At 42.7% G+C, this 20280-nt stretch overlaps 2 protein-coding genes across 8 annotated transcripts in view; one reads left to right on the top strand and one right to left on the bottom strand.

Annotated features, from left to right (window-relative positions):
- Positions 1-4842: 4842 nt before the first annotated feature.
- On the bottom strand, positions 4843-9081 carry SOWAHC (sosondowah ankyrin repeat domain family member C). The gene has a single exon (XM_036447982.2). The coding sequence runs from the start codon at positions 8916-8918 to the stop codon at positions 7383-7385; it is 1536 nt and encodes a 511-aa protein (XP_036303875.1). The 5' UTR covers positions 8919-9081; the 3' UTR covers positions 4843-7382.
- A 300-nt stretch (positions 9082-9381) lies between these two features.
- SEPTIN10 (septin 10) overlaps positions 9382-20280 on the top strand; it is an 80052-nt gene continuing 69153 nt past the window's right edge. For 4 of the 7 annotated variants that reach the window (XR_006742121.1, XM_036447988.2, XM_036447993.2 and 1 more), the window contains exon 1: positions 9382-9539. Coding sequence is in view for 3 of the 7 variants with exons in the window: in XM_036447988.2 (XP_036303881.1) it covers positions 9513-9539 (27 nt within the window). In the remaining 4 variants the exon portion in view is untranslated. The remainder of the gene's footprint in view (positions 9540-20280) is intronic. The other 3 variants (XM_036447992.2, XM_045584188.1, XM_036447990.2) reach the window with 3 other exon arrangements.

The following is a 20280-nucleotide window of genomic DNA, read 5'->3' as shown; positions in this document are numbered from 1 at the left end:
CTAAAAACAGAATGGAAGATCGCAAGAATCAAGTCAAAGATTTGGAACATAAAGAGCCAGAAGACACTCCTCTGCAGAAGCAAGAAGACAAGAGAATCCAGAAAGTTGAAGATAATGTAAGAAACCTCTGGGACAACTTCAAGCAAACCAACATCAGAATTATGGGGGTCTCAGAAGATGAGAGAGAGTAAGATATCGAAAACATACTGAAATAGTGACAGAAAACTTCCCCCACCTGGTGAAAGAATTAGACTTACAAGTCCAGGAAGCACACAGAACTCCAAACAAAAGGAATCCAAAAAAGACCACACCAAGACAAACCATAATTAAAATTCCAAGAGCAAAAGACAAAGAGAGAATATTAAAAGCAACAAGATCAAAGTAGGTAGTTACCTATAAAGGAGCACCCATACGATTGTCAGCTGATTTCTCAAAAGAAACCATGCAGGCCAGACGGGAATGGCAAGAAATATTCAAGGTGATGAATAGTAAGAACTTACAGCCAAAGATAATCTATCCAGCAAAGCTATCACTCAGAATCGAAGGTCAGATAAAGAGCTTCACTAATAAAAAAAAGCTAAAGGAGTTCATCACCACCAAACCAGAATTATATGAATTGCTGAAAGGGGTTCTTTCGGAAGAGAAAGTAAATAAAGATAAAAATTATGAACAACAGCCGGGACCAGGTTGGCTCAGTGGATAGAGCGTCGGCTTGGGAACTGGAGTGTCCCGGGTTTGATTCAGGTCAAGGGCATGTACCTTGGTTACGGGCATATCCCCAGTAGGGGGTGTGCAAGAGGTAGCTGATCGATGACTCTCTCTCATCGATGTTTCTAACTCTCTATCTCTCTCCCTTCCTCTCTGTACAAAATCAATAAAATATATTTTTAAAAAATTATGAACAACAAATACGTAACTATCAACAAGTGAATCTAAAAACCAAGAAAATTAAAAAAAAATCTGATGACAATATTAACTGTTGAATATAATAGAATCAGAGGATTCTTGGGGAAAAGGGAAAGGGGTGTGTGGGAAGAGACTGAACATAAACTGTGCACCTATGGATGAGACAATGTGGGGTGGGGAAAGGGCAGAGGGTGGGGTGGGAACCTGGTGGAGGAGAGCAACAAAGGGGTGGGGGGGAAGAGGAACATTTATAATAATATGAACAATAAAGATTTAAACAACAACAACAACAACAACAACATTTGTTGTCTCTGCTTTGGTGCTTTGGTTGTGCCCTGAGGGTCCCCAAAAAGGGAAGTTATCCTGACATTCCCAAGGTATGTTATCATAGATGCAAAAGACAATAGACAGGCTTAATTAAGGTAAAGATTGACTTTTGTCAGGGAAGATTCTAGCCTAGGACATAAACTGCCATAAATTGCTTTTAAAAAGTGTTTTAATTTCAGATCATCCTTTGTGGTTACTTTAGGTCCCTGAGTTTTTTTTTGTTTTGTTTTTTGTTTTTTTTTGTCCCTGAGTTTTTAAGGTCACTACACAGGCCTTGGATATGAACTTCCCTGAACTTGTCAGGTTAGCATGTGGCCCCTTTTCATCCACACTGAATGCTTGTCACCCCCAAATTCATATGTTGAAACCTAATCTCTAGTGTGATGGGATTAGGAGGTAGGGCCTTTGGAGGTAAGTCATGAAGGTACTACCCTTAATAAAAAAAAAAAGACTTCAGACATATGTAAACTTTCAACAATAAAGATTTCAACTAAAAGAGAGAGAGAGAGAGAGAGAGAGAGAGAGAGAGAGAGAGAGAGAGAGAGAGAGAGAGAGAGAGAGAGACCCCCGAGAACTCCCTTCTGTCATGTGAGGACACAGTAAATATGTTAGGGGCAAAAATAGAATATCGGAGAATAGCTATGGTTATGGGAAATATTAATGATGCCCATGCTCAGTTAACCATGATTACCTTGTGTTGGTTAAAGAAAGGACATTCTGACATAGCTGGGAGTTGTACACTGCCAGGACCTGGGAGTCAACCTTGGACCTAGGAGTCAACCTTGGAATGTAATACAATCTTATTCAGGAATTGCCTATTATGGGAAGATTAACAACCTTGTTGCCCAAACAATGGAGTCCCACTTAGCCTGCATTGCCAACTTCCCCATGTAATCTTTGTCCTATCCTATATAAACAGCTGGTTTATAGGGGGCTGCAGAGCAGATTTTTGCAGATGACCTGCTGCTCTCTCATACTACTAGCAGTATTGGAATAAACACTCACACATGCTTCAACTGTCTTTGATGATTTGGCTCAAGTAGTGACAGGCAGACCAGACCCATTGATTGTCTAGTTTCAAATAGACAAATGCCTATGAACCACGAAGCAGGCTCACATCAGAGAGGGAATCTACCAGTTCCTTGACCTTGGACTTCTCAACCTCCATAATTGCAAAATCGGTTTCTATTGTTTATAACTCACCTAATCTATTATTCTGTTAAAAAAAAAAAAAAAAAAAACAGACTAAACAAAGCTTAAAGATCACATTTGTCAATATCAGACAATTCTGGACAAATTTCAAGAATATTCAATTATATTTGTAGACTATTAAACTCAATATTTCTTAGAGACCCAGAAGAGTATTCAAAGGGGTATTTCCAGGTTCTCTGATCAGAACAGCATAAAGTTGTGTTTAAAAAAACAAAACACAAAAACATAAGTGACCCTATTTCTCTGGTTAATTTCATTCTCAGTTAGGCCAGTTTTGGCTGAACCTTTGGTCAGTGTGGATATGGCCTAGAGCAGTGGTCGGCAAACCACAGCTCACCAGCCATATGCAGCTCTTTGGCTCCTTGAGTTTTTTAGTAAAGGCCAGCTTAAGAGTACCCTAATAATGTACCTACCTATATATAATAGTTTAATATTAAAAAATTTGGCTCTCAAAAGAAATTTAAATTGTTGTACTGTTGATATTTGGCTTTGTTGACTAATGAGTTTGCTGACCATAGAGCAAAGTTTCTCAAGACACAATCAGTCACAGGGATGCTTTAAATGATGGATTTTAACTTTTCAAATGCTTACATAACCTCTGACCAATTCTTTCCAAAGGTTGAGTGTTCCACCTCTTGAGACAGTTCATGGCAAGCTTTAAATGACTATTACAAAGTCCTCTAGGCAAAACTAAACATCATCTTATTTTGCTTGTTGGAGCTTTTGTATACTGATAATAATATATTTAAATCTAGGAAACTTGAGTTTTCCAGTGACAGTTTTATATAAACAAACATCTAAACAATAGACATAACTTCAATTAATGATAAATATAACTCCATAAATTGATTTTTATAATCTCAATTTGGAAATTAAAAAATAAGAAGAATGTAGAGTTAAAAGATTCTCCTAGCGCCTAAACCGGTTTGGATCAGTGGATAGAGCGTCAGCCTGCTGACGGAAAGGTCCCAGGTTCGATTCCGGTCAACCTTGATTACGGACACATCCCCAGTGTGGGGTATGCAGGAGGCAGCTGATTGATGTTTTTCTCTCATTGATGTTTCTAACTTTCTATCTCTCTCCCTTCCTCTCTGTAAAAAATCAATTAAAAAATATATTATTCTCCTAGGGATTATGTACTTGAGTCAACTTGTAAGGTAAAACTTAATATCAATTTTACAATTTTCAACACCCCTCGCATAATCTGGGACTGCTGGCTCCTAACCACTCACTTGCCTGCCTACCTGATTACCCCTAACCCCTCTGCCTGCCTGCCTGATAGCCCCTAACCTCTCTGCCTGCCTGCTTGATCGCTCCTAACTGCCCTCTCCTCCTGCCTCATAGCCCCTAACTGCCTCTGCTTGCCTGGTCACCCCTAACTGCCCTCCCCTGCTGGCCTGATCTCACCCCAACTGCCCTCTCCTGCTGGCCTGATCTCACCCCCAACTTCCCTCCCCTGCCAGCCTGATCACCCCTGCCTGCCTCTGCCTGCCTGGTCACCCCTAACTGCCCTCTCCTGCTGGCCTGATCTCACTCCAACTGCCCTCTCCTGCTGGCCTGATCTCACCCCCAACTGCCCTCCCCTGCCAGCCTGATCACCCCTAACTGCCTCTGCCTGCCTGATCACCCCTAACTGTCCTCCCCTGCTGGCCTGATCTTGCCCCCAACTGCCCTCCTCTGCCAGCCAATTTGGTTCTGATTGGTCAGTTTCTATTCCAGTCAGCATCAAAATCTCCACCTCCTGGGCAGCCACTGGCTCCTCACAGTTGACCCAGATTTGGTTGATCGGTCAGTTTCTATGCCAGTCAGCATCTTGGCCTATCAATGGAAAAGGCAGAGCTAATCAGTGGAAGCCTGGAGAGAAATGGAGGCATGGATATTGGCCAGGCTGGGAGAGGCAAGTTCTGATCAAGGACTGCCACACAGGCTATGGATCAGACCCTGCCTCTCTCTCCGCAGGTCTCTCTCCAGGCCTGATCTTGCAGCCCCCTAGGCAGTCAGTGCTGGGTTGGGGCTATGTCAGTGACTTCTGGTCTGGTTGAGCCTTCGGTGGTAACAGTTACGACCCTGGCTCTTTATTATATAGTAGAGCCCCAGTGCACAGGTAGGGGATGGCTGGCCTGACCTGATGAAGGCTCCAGATTGGGTTGGGGGTCCCTCTAGAGTCTAGAGGGTAGGGCCGGCCAAGGGGAGGGGCCTCAGTCATTCTGGTCTCTAGTCATCTGGTCATTCCACCGTTTTGGTTACTGGGCTTTTATTACATAGGATTAGGGATACATGATCAATAACTTCAAGGGATAGGAAGAGACCAAATAAACTGAAACGTCAAAAATCATTGTATGAACCATAAAACATAATAAAGGACTAGAGATATTTAGAAGATTCAGAGAAAAAAAATCTAGTATGAACCTTTTATTTTGACAAAACAAACCTTAAATTTTACATTCTAAGCTCCCAAAGTTTCACTTATTTAAAAAATAAAAGACAAGGCATCCTGGACACCCCAATTTAAGGTATGAATAAAATAGTACCAGATTTTCAAGTTATATAAGCTGGTTGCATTTTATATACCATAAATGTGAAGAGAACTATGACATACATTCATTAGTTTCAAATGTACCTATAAAAGAACACACAGACATTCTTGAGTTTCCTTCCATCTAAGTAACTGACATAATTTCCATTAATGGTAAATACAACTTCACAGATATCAAATTACACAAATAATTTGCTCTGTATAATCTTAAATTGGAAATTGAAAAATAAGAGGAATTAGAATTAAGTAGCTGAAAATGCTACATGAGCACACTGTGACAAGGAATGTACAAGTTTTCCCTCAGGAATGATTTTTAAAAATTTAAAGTCAATTTTATCAGAAAAGTTAAAATCTCTGTGAAAAGGAAGTTATATGAATTATCAGCTCAATCTCTAAAGATCTAGCAAATTACAGATTTTTGTGCAATTAGTAACATACACATTTAAGAGCTTAATACTGATTGTTTAATAGAATATTGAGGTGGTTCTGAAGTGTCTATTCTTTATAGTTCACTTTAGCTTTACATGTCAATGAAAGATAAGATTCTTCAGTGGGAAGGTATAGCTTATTCTTCACTAGATATAGGTAATGCGTATAAGATTCAGAGCAAATAGTGGCTTTCACCTTCAAGGAATCTACTTTTAATTTATACAAAATTAGATTTTCACCCATATGTATGGAAAAAGTGCTTCTCAAATGTATATGGCCCCATTTCCATAATCCTAAAAAAATAAAGGCACATAAATGGATAATAGTTTATATTTTTTATGTGAATATTCATTAATCTTTAAACAAATTCACTCTAGAGATGTGTGATAAACTTGTTACAAATTTCTATGACTTGGGGAAATTAAAGATCTAAGACCTCTCTAAAGACTGCAGTGGTATACAATTCATATATTGGTTCATTCACTCTGCAAGTCAACTCACCTCTTAATCTCTATAAGCTGCAGGTACTTGTTTCATCAATAATGAGACCAAAAAAACTAAAGAAGGACTTGTGGAATTAGTCTCCCAGGAAAGTTGTTTTGAATCTTGCTACAAATAGATTTAATTTGCTTGTGAGTTAAATTTTACAATTATAAAATATTCACACTAATGTATTTGAATGGAATGTAATTAAGAATCATGTGTAAGTTTTTAATTTTGATGACTGGTATTTTTCACTTACATGAAAAGAAATTCAATAGCCAGTAGTATTTAAATATAGAAATAGTACAATCTCTTCTCTTTTCCCTTTTATAAAGTGCCATTTTTAACTGGGTAGAGTTACCATCCAGCTTCTCATTAACTTCACTGTATGTCTATTTAGATTCAAGGAAAAAATGAAAAATTGAAAGGATTTAGTATTTTAAATATTTGCACAATATTGCTAAAAAGCATAAACTATGAGCATGTTTTATTAGTAAAACAAAAAGTGTACCTTAGATTGATTTAATAATTACTTGAGAGAAGCATAGGTTCACGTACTTATGCCAATTTTTGCTAATCATCTAAACCAGAAACAGTTCTGTAGGCTTCAAATATAAGCTTCATCAACTATAATAGGATCATGTCAAATAGAAAGAATGGTTATATAACCCCAGAATAAAAACTTCAGCAAATTTAGACTTTTAGAATAGCAAAACAAGTCAGTGAGAATCGGAACCACACGCAATATTTTACTTAAAAGTACCGTAGGTTGTTCAAGGTATTTTCTTTAAATAAAAATTTGGATAGTTATTAGTAATGCACCTTAATACTAAGTGCAGTATGATAGTTAAGAGGAAAGCATACTGCAGATTAACTAAAAGTGAATGTTGTTTATTTCTTTAGTTCAGTGATGAAAGCTGAAATTGCTTTTCAAAAACAGGTGAACACTTAACAATACAAAAGGATTCCCATTTTTATTCATTTTCTAATTAGAATCTTTGCATTTCAACTCTTACCTGGACCTTTGTAAAAATCTTAAAAAGCAAATGTAATTAGTTTTTGTTCAAACTTAACAAATATTACCAGTTTCATTACAATTTGCATATTTTGTTTTTGGAAGAGTAACCACTTTTAACAATCATGAACGAGCAATATTCCTCACTTAGCATGGCATCCAATAATGGTCAAATCAAAGAAACCCTCAGTCATCAATTCTGTACCTCCAATTTAGATACATCTATAGTCTTTACAAACAGAGGAATGGCATGGAGAAAAGAAGCCTAGGGCAAGGTTTGATGAATCGTTTGGAAAGCCACCTCACTCAGAATAGTAGGCAGGCGAAACTCCCCTCCTTCAGCCCTCCCCGACTCCAACCCCCCAAAGCCAGAATGCCTGATTTAGCCTAAGTCTTTTCTGGTCTCGTTTACTCGCCTGCCTCTAGTATTGTAGTTCAGACAAATAACCCTTAGAATTTTCTAAAAAATTATTTTTATCCAAATACATTGGACTTCGGTCTCAATTTGAATGAGGGTAAGTGGCCTTTAAGAGATCGATCCTCTTCTTCTTGCTCCCCCTCTTCCAGGGGCTGCTCCGGATCTCTGAAAAAGGGTGTGGTGTGGATGATCTGGGTTCTGAAGTGGATTTTGTTGAGTCTGGGTTTTATTCGCCCACTAGAGCTGCCAGAGGCTTTGCGACCTGGGTCCTTTGCTTTGCCTCCTGCAGATCCCTCAGCCAGGTGGTGGTGGTGGTGGTGGTGGTGATCCCCTCCATCCTCCAGGACATGCGAGAGTTTGTAGGTGATCAGGTGGGAAGGAAGCACTTTTGAAAGCCTCCAGCGCCCACCCCCGCTGCCTGTGGCACTTTCACCATCGTCCTCGTCCAGGGCTCCTACCAGGTTCTTGATCTCCTCCGCGATGCTCTGACTCAAATACTGCGAGGCCTTCTTCCCACTGTAGTCCCTCACGTCCACGTCTGCGTCGTAGGCCCCCACCAGCAACTTCACCACCTCCACGTGCCCATGCATGGCTGCCAAGTGCAGGGCGGTGTAGCCTCCACTCGTCTTGGCGTTGATGTTCACTGGCAGCTGGTGTTTGTTGGCGAAATTGACTAACATGGCCAGGAGCTCCTGTCGGCCGTGCTTGGCTGCCCAGTGCAGGCAAGTGAAGCCGGTGATGAAGTCCCGCTTGGTCAGCAAGCCAGGCTCACAGGTGAGCAGCGCTTCTAGGCTGTCCCACTTGCCGTCCGAGGCGGAGAGCATCCAGGCGTGTTCTAAAGGGTCCAGCGTCACCGAGGCCCCGCTGCTCATCTCCTCCTCGGCCGACGACGAAGCAACGGAAGCGCTGTCCGAGTCGCCCCCGCCTTTGCCGCGTCCTCCCCCAGAGCAGCTCCTCTTCAGCTGCGGGGAGTTACCCATCACAAGGTCCCGGAGGTTCTGGCGAGTAGACCTGGGGGTGGTGGTTCCCCCGGGAGAGCTCCCTCCGTCCGCCTCCTCGCAGACCTGGGGCTGGGGTTCCAGGTCCTCGCTGGGCTCGGGGGTTGGTGCTCGGGCCGGAGGCTGCGCGCCGCGCCGCGAGTTCTTTCTCCGGGCCCCGCCGTGCAGGGGCGGCCCAAGCGCGGCGGAGGAAGACTCTTCATCGCCGGCCTCACTGCGCGGACCCGCCTCAGGGCACAACCCGCTCTCCCGGCTGTTGGCCGGGTTGTCCGAATCCTCAGGGTCACCGCCTCCGTGGGGCTCGGGCTCTGCAGTCACCGAAATGCGGGGCAGGTCCCGAGGGGGCGCGGCCTTGGGTGACTGTGGGCCTTCGCAGAACCTCCTTTTAAGGTGTACATACTTGGAGCCGTCGGCGGGGTCGGTGCGAACAGTGGCCACGGCATTGACCAGCTCCTTGAAGTGGGCGCGCCGCTCGGGCTCGCCGCCCAGGGCACCCCTGAAGTGCTGCACCAGCTCGGCGTGCCGGGCCCGGCCCCCGCGCTCCGCGAGGAAGCGCAGCACCGCCTCGGCGCCGAGCTCCGCCGGGCCCTCCATTGGGGACCGCGCTGCTCGCTTGGCTGCGGGCGGCGGCGGGAGGCTCAGCCCGGCCCCATCGCGGTGCGCTCCCAGGTGCGGGCTCCGCGAAACCCCAGCCGCCGCTCTGCGGCGGGAGACGCCCCACTAGCTCACAGGGCCGCGCCCCGCGCGAACACGCCTCCGCCGGCGCCGCCCCGTCCCGCCCACTTCCGGTCCCCCCGCGGCCGCAATCTCGGCTCCCGCCGACCGCCCGCGGACACGGCCCGGGCCCGCCCACTTCCGGCCCTTGCGCGGGAGTGCCTCGGCCCGCCGCCGGCTGAGCAGTCCTGGCCGCATCCCCTCTCCCTTCCGGCCAGGGTCCTGCAGCCACTGGCCCCGCACTGACTCGTCCCGCCACACGTCGAGGGACTCCCCTGTGAGAGGCTCGCTCGCGCCCGCGTCACTGAGGCCGCCGGCTTGGCCCCGCCCCTCCCTGTGGCGCCGCCTCCGGCCCGCCCCCCGCGGCCAGAGCCCTTCCCGGACCCCCGCTCCCTCCGCCGACGCTGCTCCGGTGGTGGCGAGGCCGCCGCTCCGCCCGCCCTCGGCTCGCTTCGCCCTGCTCCCGCCGGCACCATGAGCTCTGAGGAGGCGCGGCACCTGGTGAGTCCAGGCGACCCCCGGGGCCGGGCTCCCAGGGTCTCCGCCTCGCCGGTCCCGGGGTCCCAACGTAACTTCCTCCCGCACGTCCGGTCGGGCGGCGGTGGGTCCCACCCTCCGGGTCCTGGGTCCTTGCGGGCTCCGTGGTCCCCTTGTAGGAGGAACGGGACCCTCTCACCCCCTCGGTCCGCGGGCGTCGGCGGGTGGCCCGCATCCGGCGCGCGAGGTGCCCCAGCCCTCTGCGCCGGGCGGAGCGCTCAACTTTTTGCAGGGCTTCCCGCCTTCGCCGAAAGTTAAATGGGAAACAGTGATTGTGGGTCCGTGCGTTTATAACGGTTTTGGGCGATCTTCTGCAGTCGTGGCTTTTCCCTGACTCGACACTCGGCGTCCGGCGCGCGAACCTCCTCCTGGTCCTCCGCTAAAATTCGATTCCTCCACCCGCTTTTGGGGGGACCTTGGGACCCTCGTGCATTAAAAGACGGGTGACTGAGCTGTCCGGGGTTTTATACCTTTCAAACCAGTTACATGTTTTTATCTCATTTGAAGCCAGCAAGCTATCATTTGCCTTTTCCACACTTGCTCCCTTGTGAGTGTAGGTTGTTTTTCAGAGGCTACGTGATGTGGACCTCACCGTCCCTCACCGATGGAATGGTCTCTGTGCACACTTGTGTAAATTTTTTATTTTAATTTCTAGTACTACAAATATCAATGGTTGTAATCCCGGCAAACAAAAGCTCTATGGGGGGCCTGAGACCAAAAAGTTTGAGACTGGTCTAAGCAGTGTCTAGAGTCAGAGGTTCCATTGTAGGAACAGCTTACCGACTGCAGCCTGAGAGGTTAGGTGATGAGTCCAAGATACACAGCGTTTCTGTGACAGAGCCCCCACAGCCCTGATTCTGCCAGGTCTCCTCCTCTATGATGTACTTAGAGGAGTCACGGTTTTTCTTTCTGAACTGCCTTGTTACTTGAAGTGGCTGTGTTTGTGTATGTGTATGTGTGGGTGAGAAAAACGTATTTAATAAACTTTGGTGCGTAATCTTCAGAATTAAACTTCTCCTGAAGCAAGCGCTTCATTTAATTGGTGTTGGATTTCTTGTTAACTGCACTTATTTTGCAGTTCAATAGTAAGGCTACCTTTATGTATTTTCTAATTAAACTTTTCATTTTGAGACAGTTGTAGATTTACATGCCATAGAGATTCCCTTTATTTAGCTTTATTCAATAATAATATTTGCAAAACCATTGTACAAGATCACAACCAGGACATTGATTGTTAACATAGAGAACTTTACATTCCAGAATGATCCCTTTTATACTCATACCCACTTCATTTCCACTCCACCTCCTTAATCTCCAACAATCACTCATTTGTTATTCCTTTCTATAATTTTGTCATTTCATGACTATTATTTAAAGAGTCACACAATATTTAACCTTTTGGGATTGGACTTTTTTCACTCAGCAAAATTCTCTAGAGATTCATCTAGGTTGTTGCATGTTTCATTAGTTCTTTTTAATTGCTGAGTAGTATTCTATGGTATGGATGTAGCACATTTGAAGGACATCTAGGTTGTTTCCATTGTTGGGCTATTAATGAATAAAGTTGCTGTATAGTAACATGTAAAATAATGAACAACACATAAGACTTCAGTATTCTGGGATAATTTCCCAGGAGTACAGTTACAGGGTCCCCTAGTAGCTGTGTGTAAAGATTTATAAGAAATTGCTAAACTTTCCTAGCATTTTTGCACATTTTCCATTCCTATCAGCAATGTATGAGAGAGCAGATTCTCCACATCCTCACCAGCATTTGGAGTTCCTATCTTTTATTTAGGCATCTGATAGGTATATAGTGATTTATTGTGGTTTTAATTTGTTTCCATGATGGCTAATTATGTTAAACATCTTTTCATGGTTTATTTGCCATCTGCATATTCGCTTCGGTGAAAGCCTTTGGTCCATTTTCTAATTGGATTTTTTAAATAGTTGGTTTTAGAGTTTTGTTTTGTTTTGTTTTGTTTTTAGTATATTCTAAATACTAGTCCTTCCTTGATATGTGATTTGCAAATGTTTTAGTCTGTAGTTTTTTTCTTATTATTAAACAAACATTTTTAATTTTTATAAACCATTTTCATTTTTCTTCTTATGGATTGTACGGTTGTGATTTTTTTTTTTTTTTTACAGAGAGGAAAGGAGAGGGAGAGAGAGTCAGAAACATCAATCTGCCTCCTGTACACCCCTACTGGGGATGTGCCCGCAACCAAGGTACATGCCCTTGACCGGAATCGAACCTGAGACTCTTGAGTCCGCAAGCCAATGCTCTGTCCATTGAGCCAAATCGATTAGGGCATGGATTGTACTTTTATTAAGTCTAAGAATTATTTGCTTAACCCTAGATCGCAAAAGTATGATATTTCGTTATTTTTTCTTCTAAAAGTTTTCCAGTCTATGTGTTGCATTTAAGCCCATGACCCATTTTGAATTAAATTTTATATAAGGTTTGAGTCTTAGATTGAGGATCATTGTTTTGCCATGCTCCATCACCATTTGTCAAAAAGGCTGTCTGTCTTCTATTGAATTGCTTTTGCACTTTTGTCAGAAATTAGTTGAGCATATTTGTGTGTATCTATTTCTGTTTTTTCTAATATTACAGTCTTGATTCCTATAACTTAATAAGTCTTGAAATAAAATAGACTGATTCTTCTCAATTCTATTTTTCAATTTTTTTTTTTGGCTATTCTAGTTCTTTTGTCTTTAATTATAAATTTTAGATTAGTCTAATTTTGCTGGCATTTTTATAGGAATGACATTAAATCTGTGTATCATTTTAGGGAGAATTTATATCTCTACTATGTTGAGTTTTCCAACTTATGAGCATAATATTTCTCCCCATTATTTCATATTCTTCAATTTCTTTCATCAGCATTATATACAAGCTTTGCATATGTTTTGTTACAATACTTCCCATTTTCCTAGTACATATGTTCCAAGATCCCTATATATGCTGTTTTTTCCTCTACACCATTTCCACCTAAAAAAGGAAGCATTTTATGGCTTTTCCTTGGCATAGTCAAATTGCCAGCATCACTACTCTTTAGTTTTGGGGTTATTATTAAAATAAGGTTTACTGAACACAAGTACTGCAATAATGTTAATCTGATAACTGAGATGCTACTAAGTAACAGGTGGGAAGCTTATCCAGTGTAGATATGCTGTTCATAGGGATGTCTCTCTCTTGGAGATGGAGCAGGATGGTGTGAGATTTCATAATGTTACTCAAAACAGCAATGCAATGTAAAACTTATTATTACTGAAATTTTCCATTTAATATTTTCAAACTGTGGTTAATCATGGAAACTGAAAGTATGGAGAGAATAGATAAGCGGGGGACTACTGTATATCTATTTGATTTTTTTTTAAAAGCAGTTGTAAACTGTCTATATCAGGGGTGTCGAACTCAGAGAAGGGGCCAAAATCTAAAATCCAGCCTAAATCGCGGGCTGAATGGTTTACTGAACAGTCATAAACTGACAATGTTAGCCAGAAATGTGAATTTAAAATGAGTGGAACAATCTTTTCCTTAACAGTGCTGTTAACCAACTCACATGCTATCAAGCAAAACAGTAATATTGGTATCAAGCAAAACAGCAATATTGGAATGTACCTAAAATGCTCATTGTTTTGTTTTCTGGCTAGATGTCTGACATTGTTTTCCCCGGATCAATGAGTCAATGTTCGGTTTTATTTCTTGGTCTGTAGCAACCCGCAAAACAGCATGGAGGTTGTCATTGGTAATGCGTGATCTGTGCTTGTTTTTGTTCAGATTCATTATTGAAAACATCTGTTCACAAAGATAGGTGCTCCCGAACACGGATAGAATACGGGCAGCATGAAGTCGGAGCTCTGGCATTGAGTCAGGGGGCAGTAGAGGGTAGAAGTCCTCAATTTCAACATCCTGAAACCTTGATTTCAGGCCACTGTCAGACTGAAGCTCGATTATCTCCATCTGAAGGTGATGGGGCACATTGTTGACATCAACTGTAAAAGGATTGGCAAAGATGTCAAAGCCTGAGTGCTGTGTTCTAAAGTCAGAGAAGCGCCGCTCAAATTCACTTAGTAAACGGCTAACTTTGGTAGCCAGCCGACTGCAAGGAAAAGTACCAGAAATAGTGGTTGAGATACTCAAACAAACGGGAAAGTGGGCAAGATTGTCCTGTTCCAGTTGGGACTTCCATAGTTGAAGTTTACGCTGGAATGCTGTGATCATGTCAGACATCTTCGTGATGACTTGTTTGCGTCCCTGCAGCTTCAGATTCAGTTGGGCGAGATGCTCGCATATGTCACACATCATAGCAAAATCACATAGCCAGGCGGGATCCGACAGTTCAGGCAAGGGCTTTCCTTTACTTTCCATGAAAAGAGCAATTTGTTCTCTGAGCTCAAAAAATCTTTTGAGGACTGCGCTCTTGCTCAGCCATCTTACTTCTGTGTGGTATGGCACGTCTCCATGCTCTGCACCCATCTCCTGTAAAAACTGCTGGAACTGGCGATGATTCAGGCCACGTGCCCGTATAAAGTTAATAGTTTTAATGACTGTGGTCATTATGTCATTCATGTCCAGAACTTTTCCACACATAGCCTCTTGGTGGATAATGAAATGATAAGTAATCAAGGATGTGTGGCAGTGACTTTTTTGCATTCTTTCCTTCATTAGTCCAACCAAGCCTTTCTTTTCTCCGCACATTGAAGGTGCGCCATCGGTAGTTAGCCCCACCAACTTTTCCCAGGGTAATTTAAAATTATTTATAGATTTCTCCACAGCCTCAAATATATCTCTACCAGTCGTCGTCCCATGCATGGCAGCTACATCCAAAAGTTCCTCAGTGACAGAGAGGTCGGTCTTCGTAGCACGTATAAAGATGGACAGCTGCGCTGTATCAATGTTGTCTGTGCTTTCATCGATAGCAAGTGAAAAAGCGAGATAACTGCATGCCTGTTCGGCCAGCTGTGATGATAGATTTCCTGACAGTTCTTGAACTCTGTCTGCAATGGTGTTTCTTGACAAACTGACATTTTGAAAACTCTGTATCTGGTCTGGGCATACTTGCTCACACACTTTTAGCATGCATTGCTTCAAAAAGGCACCCTCTGAAAAACACCTTGAAGTACGGGCAATTTCTTCAGCCACTATAAAGCTTGCTTTCACTGCAGCATCATTTTTCGCTGTAGCCTTTGTAAACATTTGCTGCTGTGATTGTAGTTTGCCTTTTAGTTCTTTAACAATTTCATGCTTTTCTTCCAAAGTATATTTGCCATACTTAACATTATGTTTGGTGTCAAAATGACGATGTATATTGTACTCTTTCATCACCGACACTGTCTCATAACACAATATACACACTGGTTTGCCCTCTCTAAGCACAAACATGTATTCATTTTCCCATTTGTCATTAAATTGTCTGCCTTCACCATCAACTTTTCTTTTCCTGGACATTTTGGGATCAATATTGGCAGTAAAAGATGTAGTTTATTGGAAATCTGCGTTAGAAGGAAAAAGTTGAAAACTGCACAGGGATAGCTTGATTTGGCAGATGGAGTGGAGAAAAAAAAAGTCAGTCAATAAATGCCTGGCTGGGTACAGATAGCAGATTCTGTTGCGATTTTTATGCCTGCACTTTATGCCAGGAACTGGCAGCTTCTGCTGTGTATTTTTTATGCCCGCACACTCACTCTCTCCTCTGCTCTGCCACCCGCACAACCACATTGGATGCCGGACTATAGGTCATGCCTCCTGAATCTCGAGTGACTTGTTATCTATGCGCATGCGTAATAGATAGCAAGTACGCTGGCCGGCGAGGTGGCCGGCGAGATCACAAGCCTCCTATGTCACCGCGCGTCATTGTGATGGAACACAGCGGAGTGCAGTGATGACAGCGCGGTGCGGGCCACATTGCAAGGCCTGGCAGGCCGGATTTGGCCCGCGGGCCTTGTGTTTGACATGTGTGGTCTATATACTCAAAATAATATGAGATGCCTTTCAATTATATTTAGCAATCATAAAGAAAATAGCTTTAAATTTTCCTTTAATGTATGTATACTAGAGGCCCAGTGCACAAATTCGGGCATGGATGGGGTCTGGCTGGCCTGGCCCCAATTGGGGCAGATCAGGGCTGGGCCTGTTGGGAGGAAGAGATGGTGGAGGTTGGCTGGCCAGCCCACCCCAATCAGGGTGATCAGGGCCTGGCAGACTGAGGGGAGGAGCCTTAGATGAATTGCTGGTGGGCCCTGCCCCTGTTTGGGGGGGGGGGTGAATGGGGGTAAGGCTGGCCATAGGGAAGTGCCATGGGTGGTTGGCTGGCTGGCCCTGGGGGTGGGGCCAGGCCCTGCTCCTGTTGGAGTGGTAGAGTCTGGTAGTGAGCAGTACTTATTAAAGGATATTTAAAATTAAAGGGAACTCTAGGCGTTTTTTAATTTCTTGGTTCATATTTTTATCTTTTTAGTTGTCTAATACAAACATTAAAATATTCAAGATGCATTTTTATATGGATTTATATGGGTAAGTGAATGCTACCAAATGCTAAAGTGCATTCACTGTGGCAAGGATTCCAGTGCTTGCCGTATTACATACTAGAGGCTTGGTGCACAAATTCATGCACCAGTGGGGTCCCTTTGCCTGACCTGTGGGATCGGCCAAATATGACTCTCTGACATCTAAGAGGTACTGGATTACAAGAGGGTGCAGGCCAGGCTGGGGAGGGATGCAAGAGGTTGGCCAGCTGGGGAGGGATTGAGGGAGGGTTCCAGGGAGTGTCTGGCCCATCTTGCTTAACCTCAATTGGCCAGACCTCAGCAACAAGCTAACCTGCTGGTTGGAGCATCTGCCCCCTGGTGGTCAGTGCATTTGATCGCGAGCAATTGAGCGGCCTTAGCATATCATTAGCATACTGGAGGTCCATTGCACGAAGATTTGTGCAATAGGCCTTCCTTCCCCTGGCTGCTGGACCCAGGCCTTCACTCTTGCCGCAGCGGAGAAGCCAAGCCTCTTCATTTTTCAGTCTTCAGTCTTTGCTTGGGCCAGAGCCTTCAGTCTTTGCTTCCTGCTTGCATATACAAATTAACCCGCCATCTTTCTTGGGCTAATTTGCATACTCACTTTGATTGGCTGGTGGGTGTTGCGGAGGTATGGTCAATTTTGCATATTTCTTTTATTAGTGTAGGTTACCCTTTGATTAAACAGACACTTAGTATATTAGGCTTTTGTTATATAGTACTAGAGGCCCAGTACATGAAATTTGTGCAATGTGGAAGGAGTGTCCCTCAGCTCAGCCTGCACCTTCTCCAATTTGGGATCCCTCGGTGGATGTTCGACTGCCGGTTTAGGGTATCGGCCTAAACCGGCAGTTGGACATCCTTCTCATAATCCAGTACTGCTGGCTCCTAACTACTCGGCTGCCTGCCTGCCTGATTGCCCCTAGCTGCTTCTGCCTGCCAGCCTGATCTCCCCTTGACTGCTCCCTGCTTGCCTGATTGATACCTAACTTCCCCCCTACTGGCTCGATCACCCCCATCTGCTCTCCCCTGCAGGCCTGTTACCCCCCCCCCCCCCCCAACTGCTCTCCCTTGCAGTCCTGGTCGCCCCAACTGCCCTTTCCTGCTAGCTGTTTTGTGGCAGCCATCTTTTGACGACGTGTGGGTGGCCATCTTGTAATGACGTGAGGGCGTAGCATGAGGGCATGACACCACTTAGGCTTTTATTATACCGTATTTTTCGGACCATAAGACGCACCTGATCATAAGACGCACCAGTTTTTAGAGAAGGGAAATGAAGAAAAAAAGATTCTGAAACAAATAGTGTCCTAAAATATTTTATGTGCATTAAAACCCAACATCACAGTTATAAACACATGTAATCAACCCTGTAAAGTAAACAGCAGCATTTAGAACCATTTTAGAGCTGGGCAAGCACACAGAGACCACACAGAGCCGGGCAAGTAAAAAAACTTTTTTTTTTAAAGTATATGTGTAGGCTATATTTGGACCATAAGATGCAGGGACTTTTCCCCCCACTTCTGGGGGAAAAAAAGTGCGTCTTATGGTCCGAAAAATACGGTATATGATATCCTCCCAACCCGATGAGTTGAGTAATGTCTCCATTTGGAGAGAGGGGGGAATTAACATTCTCTTATTTTGTTCATGTTGTCATTGTACCTCCTGCCCTCTTGCCCTCATCTGTGGTTTTGGCAGTTACTTACTGTACTAGCAGTTTTTATCTGTTGCCATCCATAAACAGTTAATTCTAATAGCCTTCTTAAGCCATGCTTTTTTTAAAAAAAATAAATAAATATATATACATATATACACACACACACACACACACACACACACACACACACATATATATATATATATATATATATATTACTGATTTTTTTACAGAAAGGAAGGGAGAGGGATAGAGAGTTAGAAACACCGATGAGAGAGAAACATCAATCAGTTGCCTCCTGCACACCCCACACTGGGGATGTGCCTGCAAGCAAGGTACGTGCCCTTGATTGGAATCGAACCTGGGACCTTTCAGTCCATAGGCCAGTGCTCTATCCACTGAGCCAAACCAGTCAGAGCAAGCCATACTTTTATTAATTCTAGGACTGGGGTCAGCAAACTGCGGCTGCGAGCCACATGTGGTTCTTTGGCCTCTAGAGTGTGGCTCTTCCACAAAATATCACGGCCTGGGCAAGTCTGTTTTGAAGAAATGGCATTAGAAGAAGTTTAAGTTTAAAAAATTTGACTCACAAAAGAAATTTCAGTCCTTGTACTGTTGATATTTGGCTCTGTTGACTAATGAGTTTGTCGACCACTGTTCTAGTAGTGCTCTGTTTTGGCAGAATCTATATGCTACTGGTCATATAGTAACAGAGATTTTGTTGTTTAGAAAAGAATTAAAATTTACAGTTTCCACATAGTGAAAGCCAAAATACTGCATTGTAATTTGAACAATTGGAGAAAATATTTTAATCTCATTTTGTATTTGCATATTTTGCTGTATATTTTTTTTTATTACTGCTTATGAAATAATACATATATGTCTTAATCATGTTGTTATCTTCAGTCCAAGTTTTTGTTAGCTATTACTTTACCATCTATTGATTACTTTTAGTTAGAAAATTTTGTATGTCTTTATGAGTTAACTTTTTTTAATGAGGTATAATTTACATACATTGAAATTTATTCTTTTTTAGTATAAAGTTTTATGAGGTTTGGTGAATATATACAATTATGTAACTGTAACTGCAAACATGTAGAATAGTTCCATCACTCTGCTTCTCTCAAATTCTTTTGTGCTTCTTTGTAGTCTCTCTCTTAATCTCTGACAATCACTGATCAGTTTTGTGTTCCTGTCTTTATCAGAATTTCATATGTATAAATTATTATATTGAGTTTCATCAATGTGTTGTATGTTCCTTCTTATTGTTGACTAGTATTTCATTGTATAGTTCTGCCACAATTTATTTTGTTCATGCTTTCTCTATTGAAAAACATTTGGGTTGTTAGCAATTTTTAAGAGTTATGAGTAAAGTTAACAGTATATATTCACATGTAGGTTTTCATGTGAATATAAGTTTGCATTTCACTTGGGTTGATATGTAGGAGTAGGATTACTGAGTGTGTGTTTAACTAACTTAAGAAACTGCCAAACTCTTGCAAACATTTGTTCCGATTTGCATTCCCACCAGTAACAAATGAGAGTTCCTGTTGTCTGCATCCTTGCAGTATTGTCAGTTTTAAAAAAGTAATTCTGATATATTGTGATATCTCATGATTTAATTTTCATTTATCTAATGACTAATGGTATTGAGCATCTTGCCATCCTATATCCTTGGTGAATTGTCTGTTTAAATCATTTCCCATTTAAAAAAGTTAAGTTATTGTCTAATTATTATGGAGTTATACAAGTTTTTATAATAAATATATATCATATAAGTCCTTTATGAAATAAATTATTTACCAATGTTTTATCCAAGTACGTGACTTATTTTTTTAATTCTCTTAACAGTATGCTTTGAAGAGCAGAAGATTTTAGTTTATTAGGTACAATTTAGCTTTTTTTCTTTATGGATCATGCTTTTGATGTTATAGTAAGAAATCTTTACTTAATGTAAGGCCACAAAGATTTTGTTTATACCTTCCATTAGGTCTGTGATTCATATGGTACAAGGTATGAAATATGAATTGAGGATCTTTTTTTTTTTTTTTGCATATTAGAGTCCAATTGTTCCAGCATCATTAAAAAAAAGACAAAAAAAAAAAAGACTGTCCTTTCTTCCTTAAATTACATTTGCACCTTGTTGAAAATTCTTGCCCTCCCCACCCTCTAACACCCTACACACACATATACACAATCAATCTCTCTCTCCCTTTCTCTTCCTCTCATATCACTCTTTTCCTGGAGACATGGTTGTTGACAACATTACTTCTTATTGCCACTTCCAGATCATTTTTCTCTCCCTTAATACTCCCAATTTTGACTCTCATTTAATTATAACACTATATACTCACCACCTTTCTTTGTTCAGTCATCTCTGAAATCTCACCTCCTTCTATGCTTGACAGTGTTGTTATTAGCTCTCTGTAATTCTCTAACATTAGACCTGTCATAATTATAGGTGATTTCAGTATTCACATAGATTATCCTTTCAATAATCTGCCTTTCAGTTTTGACCTCCTCTCCTAAAATACCTTGTGT

Source organism: Pipistrellus kuhlii, unplaced genomic scaffold, assembly GCF_014108245.1.
Source record: "Pipistrellus kuhlii isolate mPipKuh1 unplaced genomic scaffold, mPipKuh1.p scaffold_m20_p_2, whole genome shotgun sequence".
NCBI classification, from domain to species: domain Eukaryota; kingdom Metazoa; phylum Chordata; class Mammalia; order Chiroptera; family Vespertilionidae; genus Pipistrellus; species Pipistrellus kuhlii.
The sequence above is the reverse complement of the archived record's forward strand: the minus strand, read 5'-3'. Positions and strand labels throughout refer to the sequence as shown.

What these genes read in the sequence shown, in the direction of transcription:
- SOWAHC (XM_036447982.2), bottom strand. Translation starts at nt 8,918, where the DNA reads ATGGAGGGCCCGGCGGAGCTCGGCGCCGAGGCGGTGCTGCGCTTCCTC.